The 12,051-nt window shown below is 38.8% G+C and overlaps 1 protein-coding gene across 4 annotated transcripts in view; it reads right to left on the reverse strand.

The window, feature by feature from the left end:
* The window catches only part of LOC115049495 (misshapen-like kinase 1), a 57,336-nt gene that overhangs the window by 42,219 nt on the left and 3,066 nt on the right, over nt 1–12,051 (reverse strand). For all 4 annotated transcript variants that reach the window (XM_029511740.1, XM_029511738.1, XM_029511739.1 and 1 more), the window contains exon 3: nt 3,866–3,922. In XM_029511740.1, the coding sequence (XP_029367600.1) occupies nt 3,866–3,922 (57 nt within the window). The remainder of the gene's footprint in view (nt 1–3,865; nt 3,923–12,051) is intronic.

The following is a 12,051-nucleotide window of genomic DNA, read 5'->3' on the forward strand; positions in this document are numbered from 1 at the left end:
GGATCATACAAACACTACGTTTTATTATGACTGATCTGTTGTACTATGACAGCGTTTGGCAGAGAGGAGACATTGTATATAAAAGGAATCATTAACATTGTATTAGATGTTTAGAAAATGTTAGTAGTAAGTTGCACATGGGTACCTAAAAAAAGTCCTTACAATACAATCACATAAACATACAGACAGACGGCATTGTTGATCAGACTGTGTAACCTCCACATGATATATCATCCAGCTATTGGGCCATAATTCACCTACTCCCTGTTATCAATTAAAGGTAGGTCACTGTTATGAGACACAGGACAGATAGAGCCAGAAGAGGTACATAGTGTAGCACACAGTTTCTCCCAATAAATCTTGGAAATCACTTAATTTCAATTCACCAAACCTCTAAATCTGCACTGGGCTGTGGGAGAAGAGAAGAGGTAGATGAGCTGGATGTGGGTGTTAATCAGAGAAAAGGGAGCAACAGAGAACTACTCTTAGTCACTGACCTCTTTTAAATCTCCTCAAGGCAGAAGGGGAAAAATGACAATGCAGTTTGAACTTTCCCCTCCTGTCTGTGCCTGTGGTCTGTCTGTGTGTTTGTGTGTGAGAGGGGAGATAATAGCCAAGCATTTCCTGCTCAAGAGTCAGGAGGCCCATACGCTCATCAACAGCAAATCAAACATTTTTGTAGATTTTTGACAAACTATTAATAAGTAACAAGTCTGACTAGTATATAATTACTGTTTTTTTTTTTTGACAAAATAGTGACACAGCAGAGTTATGCATTATATAATACAAATATAACATATATCATAGGCATAATTTTGAGACATCTCACTAAAAGAATCTACCTATACTATAGCCTTATGGTGATCTTTTTCATAGGCATTGGGATTTACTGTCTGAAAAACCATCTAAATAAATTATTGTTCCAAACCATTAAAAAAAAAAGTGAAGAAATTCCTGAATAAGTTTGTGTGGTTGGTGGCATTTCACACAGGGGATCCTCTAAGTGAGTGCCAGAGGACTGACCTTAAATGTGTGTAATAAATTTTATTTAATAGCTGTGATAGCATCTCAGTGAAAGCCATGCATGAACTTTTGTTGTGCCAGCTGTGACCAACATTCCTCTGGAACTATGACATAGAAGCACTTAAACATGGGTCAAAAAAATTATTTAAAAAAATTCCCAATTAAGTTTCCAATGACCAATAAATCAATCCATTGTTTCAGTTTGGCAGTATTACATGTTTACATGCCTGAACAATCTGCAGATACATTGCTTTTAGAGGATTCAGCCTAATTACAGTAAAACCTGAGTCGCTGCTTTGTTAAATTTTGGCCCCAATGGCCTCACAATCTGTCCTAACATGTTATGATCAGCCCATATGTAACCCCATTCAGCCATCAATATTGCTCTACATCTGTAAACCACGAACTATGTTGAATGACACCACCACAACTCGGCTGTTTGCCCCTTGTACAACTGTGAAACCACAACATAGAGTACACACAGTTACACATTACCACACATTATATTTTAAGTGTGTAATGTCTAAACTGTAATCCATACACAACTGTAAAGCTAACAGGACCACTGACATTCAAAATGCAACTTCAGAGTTATTAATTTATGCTATGACTTATATTAACATTTTGGTGCTAATTCCCTGATGTGAACTTTAAAAATAATAAAATGTGATGAAAAATAACAAAAAATTACTTCAGGGTCAAAAACAAAGTATTGGTGCAACTCTGAGAACTATAAGAAAAAAGAGACAAATTTCATGTAATTTAATTCTGTCAGACTGGATGGTAGAAGAAAGTATATTTTTGTTTGATCCTGGCAGTGTGTCTCTGCTTTTAGGGGGGACTTGGAGAGGTTGTCAAATGGATTATAAAAGTCCTATCACTTCAATTATCCACATGAGGGAAGTGAAAATTGAGTTGAAAAAGGAAAAAGGAGAAGATCAATGTACTGCAAAGTCAGTCATTTAGCCCCATAATGAATGTTAAGAACCTTTCCACATGTGCAAACATCTGAAAATAGTGTGTGATGTTGTTTTTACTCACTTCAAAGGAAAAGAAAGGAAAGGCTTCGATGAAATAATATCAGCAGCATATAACTGTGATCTGACGAAGCGAAACTCAAACATGGACTAACAGTAACTGACTAATTACACTTGTTTGATCCAGACAACTTTGTAGCATTTGATTCTCCTTCCCTGCTCTCATCCTCTCGCTTTTTCTGCTGCTTTTTGGCTCTATTCATGTTCATCTTCACTCAATGCTGGATTATCAGAAGAATTTGTCCTCTTTGCTCATCTAAAACAAGCACATCCCAAGATTCAAATAATAAGAAGCACCTGACCTACAGTAGCGCAGAAACACCTCAAAGTATAAATGTATACTTGTCAAGCATGTGTGAATTAAATAAGTCCTTTGCTACAGGTGTTGGTTTGCTGCTTGAAATTAATTCAGTAAGAGTAAAAAATGTTGGCACGAGGGTTATGTGTAGCCAATAAATTCATATTGATAAACAGCTTATAAACATATATCTCCTGTCTTTGATATTTGCTTGCAGCATTTCTAACCACAGGATGGAAACCTATGGTTAGAAGGCTCACAATCTACTACAGTAGATTCAACTGTCGAAGGCAGATGACTCTGCCCGGGCCGAGCCTGCTTTAAGAGGTTTCTGCCTCTTAAAGGAAGTTTTTCCTGCCACTGCCACCACGTGCTTGCTCATGAGGACAATTTGTTGGTTGTCTAGCAAGGGTATGGAGTAGACATCTATATATGCGAAGTAACTCTGTTATGATTTGGTGCTATAATAATAAATTTGATTTGATGAAGACACAACCATTCATTCAGCCAGCCATTGCCTAGATGATGGCCTACCATATCAGTTGAAAATTCCAAACAGGATTTCCTGTAGCTGCATCTGGATTTTTGAGGTTTGAACACCCTTGGCTTCACATGCTGTACCCTCAGCAACACCCAATACTTAGATTTAAACCTGTGATCCTAAAATGCTCTCTTGGTGTTCTTTGCCTCCATATTCTTTTCATTACTGGGGTAGGTTAGGCCACGAAAGACTCACCCATTGCAGCCTTTGTTTCACAAGAAAAGGGGGACACATTTGGTGGCTACATATGAAGGAGATTTCAAAATGAGTCTCATCAAGCCAACTTTGATGAATTCACTCTTTAAATGCAGCCCTTGTATTGGGAAATAGCTTGTGTGCTCCATTAGAGGAATGAAGGATGAAGATCACCCACGACCCCCTGCAGGACTCACTCACTCTTTCAGCTGTTGGCTGCTCCAGCGCAAGTGTGTAAAGGAGCATTACTGCACATCATTCCTTCCTGCAGCTGTAAGACTGTACAACCAGCACTGTTCCCAGTAGACCACATACATACACAAATCTGTAAATAACCCATATGCAAGCGTAAATGACATCTCTTCCTCTGATTTATGACTTTTTATCTTCTCTTTACTTTTAGCCTTGTGCTTTTGTATCTTATTCAATATCTTTGCCCTGTTTTTCTTTTACTACTGGAATAACTGCAATTCCCCCACTGTGGGGCAAATAAAGGAGTTTGAATTTGAAGGCCTTCAAAATGTGAGAAAGTGGAGACTAAGAAACAATGTGGCAGCTTTAAAATTCTCATTCTGCTGTCCATCCATCTGCCTATTAGCACAGTCTTCAACATTTCAACTAATGAAATGTCTTCACAGACTGATAACTAGCAACAAGCTGCCTGGTTTATGAACAAACAGTGGGTTACTGGAATTACCCGTTTCTGTTTCACTTATATGTGAGTAGAGATAGAGAAAAAAATATGTGTTGTTTAATGAGGAGCGTCTTTACCTCTGTGACCTCCATGACTTTGATAGCTGCCAGCTGGCCTGTCTTGACATGGCGACCCTGGTGGGATGAAAGAGAACTGGGTCAAGATCCCAAAAAATATAAAAGACTAACCACAAATTCAATTATTTACACCAAAATACAGAGTTTTGTTTCATTTTGAAACACACACGCACAAAAAGAAGTGTGGTGAGTGGCAGTCTGAACGGCATATATTAGTAGAACTCTGTCAGGAAACATGTCAAATACCACAAGAACACGAGTTTGTGTAGACTGCATTACTTTCAAAACAATAATATCAATCAGGGGCATTTTGCTCTGGGATTTTGAGTAGTGTCTAAAGGGCAAAAAATAATAATTCCAAAGAAAAGTCAAATCTGATCTCTGGATGACGAAGAACTGAAATTGAAATTGGGCTCTACAATCAAACCTGGTTGAACTTCTTTCTGAAAACACCCACTACTGTGTGTCTGTGTTCTGGGTGCTAACAAATGTAGTGCTCATGAAGTGGTATTTGCATGACCTCAAGCTCAGGTCAGTATATTATTAATGTTAACTGTGCCACAAGTGCAGCTCTGTGTATGAGAAACACAAGACAGGATCCAAATGTATCGTGCATAGATGCCAAATATTGTACAATGACAAGAAAACCTGGTCCACAGTGGAAACCATAATCAGCCTGATCATGATGAAAGATGTACACAAATTACTACACCTTTTCTGAGCAGATGCAGTCATGCTTAGAGTTACAGTACATCTGTCTACCTGTCTATGTAATTTTCATTTTCTGGTGAGAGATGTAGGCAGATAGAACAAGACGGGACCCAAGATGGGATAGGGAGAAAGAGTGAGGAGGGAATTAAGCCCACACTCAAAGCCAAAGCTGCAAAGCGCATTTAGGTGAAAAGCGGAAAATTGAAAACCTTGTCATGAGTCAGAAAGCTGAAGAGATACATGAGAAGCTGCTCTATAGGCCTTTGAGATGTGATGTGTGACAGAGCTCAGAGTGTGTGAAATAGATGGGAGGGCACTCCATCAGCTAATATTCAGGTATAAACAGAGACAAATACACTGAGGCGAAGATGAGCTTAAAAATAAACACAACAGTTTTCATATTTGCTTATTTATCTTTTATTTTGTCTGCAGCTGCATTTTAGAAATACCTTTGACTGCCTTGCAGAGAAATATTGCTCACAGGACTGAGACTTCCATTATATAGAAAGTGGTTGGGAATACCATGGTCCTGAAACCTGTCCGTCATGTACTATTTCAGCATTGGCAAAGTCTTGACTTTGCCAAAGCTCCTTTTTGACCTTCTGCTTCATTTACTCATCAGATTAATAATACCTAATACTGTTATGGGAGAGAGATCTGAGAAAAGAGTTTATTCAGAAATGATTGGACACAATTAGAGTGCAGAAAATGTGTAAAGGAAATAAAGGCCAAATAACCTGGAAAATTCCCTATACTGTACTGTGTAATATTTGGACTAGATTAGAGCTACAATAATTTGGTTCAGCATTTTCTTCACTTAGTTACAGACGTTACCACGCACACAAACTTTGTCACTCTATACTGTACAGATGACCGTTTCACTCTAAGCATTTCATTTGGATGGTTTACCAAATGTCTTCTGACAAATCTATATAATGTAGTCAGAAGTTGTACCAGCCCAACCCTGAACTAACATCCATAACTACGTTGACACAAGAAGAACTGCTCCCCTAAATTTACAAAGTTAAACAAACGCTGTGTTTCATTTCAATTTCATCATCATCATTATGCATGCAAATATTTCTATAACTATTAACAAAAGGCAGAAATTTAATGAAATGACATGCTTCAAAATAGTTCACTGGAAATGGTGTTGAATTGGCTTGCCGCGGGGGAACAGACGCCCATGTCGGATAAATAATTGAATTGTCTTTTGAAATACTGTATTTTACACATGGCATATACTGTGTCATGCTCACTGACTGCTGTTCATCCTGGCCTCCACTCTGTCCCCTCATCAGGGACATTGTCTCCATAATTGAAAAGAACTGTGGCATATAAACAGCCACTGTCCTGACTGTGATAAATAAGGAAGCGGCCCACCCGTCCCTTTAGACTCAATGGTGTCTGCTGGCTACACTGCCACCACAACTCACCCATGTGAAATGTTTTCCTCTCAGCTTGGCCACTTACTAACAATAAGCAGCACACACACACACACACACACAGAGCTCTGTGGTCTTCAATTAATTGGACAGGAGTCGTGCACTTCTTGACACTGACATCCAATCAGTTTAACACAGGCTCATGCACGTACACACACATATTGTGACAAAGTGCTAAAAATCAAGAGCCCATAAATGAATCCAAATCCAAATGCCCCCCCGCCCAACACACACATAAACAGTGCAAATATAGTGTCAATGAAAAGGTTACTATAATATATTAATACATATGGTAATTCCATACAAAAGAGATATTTATAATGCAGACAGTAAGGGGACAAATGAAAGTAACCATGTCTCTCTGCTACTCTCTATAATATCTGTCTCACTTTCCTCTCTTTGTGTCTTACTCTGATGTCTTCCTCTGTATCCTTCTGTCTGTCTCTACAGAATAGTCTGTTAGTTACGTACGTGTATTTTGTGCTTGGATGGGCTGGATCACTGATCAGCTGCAAACTTCATTTAGGAAGCCATGCATCTTTGTATCTGTGTCTATGTGTGTGTGTGTGTGTGTGTGTGTGTGTGTTTGTGTGTGCGCATGTGTTTGCATTTGTCTGTGCTAGCACACTGCAGAGAAGCAACCCATCTTTTTTATTCCATTCCATTCACATGGAATTTTCATGGGTTGGCACAACATGGTCAGAATTGCAGCAGTGGTTTCTATTATATTTAGAATAATGAAACTGAGAAAGTTAAGTTGCTCCCAGTCAGTGTGTTTGTATGTAGTTCTCTCAGCCATTTACCAAAGAGAAACCGTCTCATGTGTTAGCATTTATACTTTTGGTTTAATTAATTGATTTAGATCAAAACATCACCATTTTTTCTGATGGTTAATGAAATAGGAAAATAGGGTGATTATCAAGCCAGGCTGTTTCATCCACTTATATTACCTTAATACATATACAATGGCATTGAATATGTGTGCAAAATTAAAATTCATGATTAAACAGACAGGGAGCAGCTTTACCCAGCTTTTTATGTTTTATTTACATCATGGAAATTGTACAACTACAATAGCTTTGGAGGCTAACCATTGCCAAGGACTGAAAAGTCCGCCATTGCATTTGATTGCTCTCTCAAAAATCTTTTTAAAGTTTTCCAGTTTCCCCAACCTGGCAGACATGTGACACTGAATCTCAGGTGAACTTTTAATTATACTTTTGCCATTTAGAAATATAGGCCAGCCTCTCCAAGAATATTGTAACTGGACTTTCCCATGTTCTCATTGCTCTAGGTCTTTTGCTTTCTCTCTCTCTCTCTTTCACACACACACACTCACACTCCTGGGTAATCAGCACAATCCATAGCTATGAGCCGCATAAAGGGCTGCTTTCCTTTTCATTCTCTTGTTTTCATCTCCCTCTCGCTCTCTTCCTTCCTCCCCTCATCTCTGTCTCTCTGCCTTTTCACCTCAGGCTTCCTTCCTTTGCTCTCCCTCTCTCTGACTTTCCTTTCTCTCCTTCCTCTCAATTTTTCCCTTGTTCCTCTCGCCCACTTTTTATTGGTTTTACCTCGACCAAACACAGACGAAGTAACTCAACACTATCCTTGAGGATGTTTTCTGTTGCTCAGTCTGTCTTTTCTGTTTTTTCTAGCCCCGCCCCTACCTTCACCGACCCAACAATTTTCATGGTAAAATGCCATTTCTTAATACTACATAGAAACTGGTTTTATTCCAGCAAGAATTTATCTATCAAGTGCTTTTGAAGATAAAGCCTTCTAGTGGCTTTCACAATGTAGAAGCTGAAGGAGGTGTTTTCATTGTGAAGTGGGGGGCTAATTACCACCACCAAGGAGGTTTCTCTGTGTCTGTTTGACTGCAATTACTAAATCTATTTACACTGAGCTTTGCAGAGTGATGGTGTGTGGGCCAGGGAAGAACTCAGCAAAGGCCCCATATTGCAGAAAGTGTCATTTCCTTTTTTTCCGTTTTTTTGTTTGTTTGTTTTTTTTTTTTCATTAGAAGTCTAGATGCTATATAAATTTTGTGAGAACCAGTTGAACAGAGAAATATGCACAGCTCATAGTCATAAACTGTGACTTAAAACAGTCCATTGGGAGCTTGTGCTGTCACAACCATAAAAAAATTTGAGGCAAGGCCTATACAGGCCAAACATTTGGAAGCTGTTCACAATGCCTTGCCGAAAACTATGGCTTTGGGATGTATTCACTGCATGATCAGGCTTTGTTTCATTGCTATGGACCATTTCCCTCATTTACATTAAGTACATATTGATGTTACCAGACCATTGCTGAATAAATGTTAACAAAAGAAAAGAGGGTTGATAACATTTGCAAGAGTCACTTCAGTGCAAAAGTAAAAATACACATCACAGTTTAGCTCTCTGACTTTTGAGAGTTTGCATACAAAAATCCCTATAAATTTCAACTGTGTTCATATCTCTGACAAAAAAGAAATGGCTATTAAAGAAATGTTTGAGGATGGCTGGCCTGAAGGGCTGTCTATCTGGAAGAAAAAAATAAATAAAAAAACACGACTTCATCTACAGTGCAAGGCAAAAGAGATAAGAGTGGGAAAGGACCCAAAAATTGGACCTATGATGACCGGAAATAAATTCTCCAGAAGCAACGAAAGCAAGTTTGAACTACTCAAATCACAGAGTCAATGTGCTCAGATATACTTGTGGAAGTCTTAAAGCGCCATGCATAACAGCTACAATAAAGAATGGAGGCGGTAGTGCCACATTATGGGGATGTTCTGCACGTGATAGAGCACATGGAATAGTAGTTGTTGAAGTAAAAGGTATCATGCAAAAGAAAGTGTCATCTTCCAGCATCATGCATTTCCACGTGGACTAAGACTTGGTTGCAAATTTATTTTAGCAACAAGATAAAGAATTTAAGCCTTCTTCCAAGCTCTCTCATGGTTACCCAGACAGAAAAGAAGAGGAAGGTGGTCTTTGAAAGATGGTTTGGCCACCTCAGTCTCAAGACATCTTTCCAATTGAGTTTTTGTGGGACAAATTGAATCGATCAGTCAGAATAGTGTGACCCACGAATCAGCAGTTTCTCGTTGATGAACTTAAAAAAGCTTGGAATGCACATTAAACTTGTGGAATGATTTCCTCGTACATGTCATGCTTTTAAAAGCCAGAGGAGGTTACTTTGAAGAAAGCAAAGTCCAAGTAGGGAAAACAAAATACCTGGCAAATACACAAAAGATTTCACTAGTCACTATTATAATAATGCCTATTTTTTATGAAGTATACCAATGGAACTATGATTGTTTTTTTTCCCACAAATTATATATATATATATGTGTGTGTGTGTGTGTGTGCGTGTGTGTGTCTCATTTAGTTAGCCAGTCAGTCAGCCAATCAGAAAAGAGGCTTCTTCTTGGTAGTGTAGATCAGTGGTACAGCAGGGAGGAGGTGTTTAACTAAAAAGGGGTAAAGTAATCTTGGGTCAGAGCCGCATCATTTACTCTGCATTTGAATTTTTCATTTTAAGTCTTGTGAAATTAATGGTTAGTCAAAATTAAGATTTGGACATTTTTTGTCTTTGATCAGCATGTCAGTAAACATGAGTAATGTAAGAATAATATGTAGGTCACAGAAAGGGAAGTGATGCTTTTACACTTGAAAAAAAAAAATGAGGAAGTGTAAGTGAATCACTCTGGGAATACTACTGCAGCCAGCTGTTCTCTGACCGTCCATGATGTATGAACATAGTGTCACCAAAGTTTACAGAGATGCATCAAATTCTGAAGCTGTGAGCTCAAGCAAATCAGAGGAGAAATTAATGTTTATAATGCGCTTCAATTCGTTTCATACGTGCTATGAACAACACATAGCATATAAATGATCTAGTTCTGATAGAGTAGTTTCATTTAGGCAGAGTAAATTTCCTGAAACTACTCACTATTTTCCGCAGAGCTGTATTGTATCAGCAGTGTGAAGTTTGACATTTTCACATTGTAACACATACACGCACAGACACAGTTGACACTGAAGCAATGGCTTGCAGGGAAAGGAAGTTTTTTTTTTTTTTTTTTTTTGCAAACAGGGAAACGCCCTGTGTAAGTGTCTGTGTGTGCGTCTGTGTGTGTGTGTGTGTGGACATGAGCTGTGCAAATGATGACTAGATGGCGAGTGCGAGGAGCATGCACAGTGTGTCAGTGTGTCTCGTGGTGATACAGAACTGAGGGAGTCTAATACAACAACTCAGAAACTCCATGTTTATTTGAAAAGTTCAACCGCTTCAATAACTACTTTGCACCATCAGCTCCACTGTGCAGGAATCAAAGCCCACTTTCTGCGATTTAACATCAATCATTTTTGGCAAAACTAATGATCCTGTTGTTTACCCACTTTAAAGACTTTGCCTTTGGGCGATAAAGCTACTGCAGGCATACTACAACCATGTGATTCCTACCACACATAAAAGCTTTTAACACAAAGTGACCAAGTGTGTGTGTATTTGCACACAAAGGATTTTTTTCTGTTTGCGTGTCCTTTAGGACATGAAGGTTGAAGCAATGAAGAGTAGAAATATAGAGGAGAAAAGGATGACTGGGTTTCTCAGGCCACTTCCCGTTCTGACCACAGGAACTTTTTGATGGACTGAGGATATTTACCTGCAGGAACCTGGATCCCATTTTAGCTCTAATCCTCAAAATATCATAACTTCCATGGCATAGCTTTTCAGTTAGAGGTGCCGAATGTTACTGGTCAAACACAAACCTCAATACTTAAAAATTATAGCAGAAAAAAGAGTTGATAAGTCTGGGTTTTATTCTTTTGTTAACTCTCAGCCTACATGGGGTTTTTAATGAGTTATTGCTCTAACGCGTGTTCTGAAGCTTCGTTGAATTCCTGAGAAGTTCCTGATTTTTCATTCTCTAGGGCTACTTGAATGAAAAGGCTTAATTGTTTTCTCTGTATTCCATCTGGGTCTCCATGTCTTCTAATTGTGTCTGTCTTAGCATGCTTGCTGACAAGGTCTTCCCACTGGATTAAAATGAGAACAAGTCTAATGGGCTCACTTTCCTCCAGCTTCCTCCAGTGTTCCTACTGAAATGACTGGCATAGCATCAAACTACTAACCGGCAATTAGTGGATCAAAAAACTACCCACGATACAATGTGAAATGAGACAAAGTAAAATTTTGCAATCAAGACAATCAACTCTTTATGTCAGCCACAGGTCAGTTATACTGCTTCAATCTGGAGTAGAAATAACTGTCACCATAAGCTGGAGTACAAATGAATTTGACCAAACAACAGGCATCAGATTGGTGTGGTTTAGAATCGGGACAGCAACGAGCTGCACACTAGGTGCATATAAACACTGTCATGGTGAGTCTTTCTCCATTTTACTTCTTCATTCATTCTCAAAAGTTCTACTGTTTAAGGTCTTTGAATTTTTCATGAATTTTCCACACCCTGCCATGCCAAACCAGCCCCCTCCTCTTAGTTTCCCTCCTCCAGGCATCACCTGCCTGCTCTTCTTAATACCTTCACACATAAAAGAGTTTTTCCACTAGAAATTTTCAAGATGGTCGATGTTGCTAAGATACTGCGCCGTTCCAGTGAAGTCCTGATGTGAATTTCCTGAGTTGACTGACCTTATCTAACACTGCTTGTTTCAAATTGTAAGCCTGCTGAAGTAAAGTAAATGCTTTTTCTGTGTTTCCTAATCACAAATTTCCTCTGTTAAATTTCCTTAATTTACAACTTACTTTCATGAATGCACATCACATTAATACAAAGGTCAAAGCTCAGAACTGAGATCTGAGCATCCGCGCTGGGTTTCCCGGACTATATATATTCAAACTGCAGTGTAATGAAAAGAACCCACATATAAATAAACAGAGGAAAAGCCCAGATGCTTTGTCAGCATCTTCAGCAGTCACAATCCATAACCAAGAGTTTTCTTTGGGGACAGTGTGTATGTTTGTGTGTGTGTTTGTGAGGTTTAAGTCATTGTTCTATTGGCCCTGTTCCTGCCC

The sequence above is a fragment of the Echeneis naucrates genome, chromosome 10 (assembly GCF_900963305.1).
Source record: "Echeneis naucrates chromosome 10, fEcheNa1.1, whole genome shotgun sequence".
Lineage (NCBI taxonomy): Eukaryota > Metazoa > Chordata > Actinopteri > Carangiformes > Echeneidae > Echeneis > Echeneis naucrates.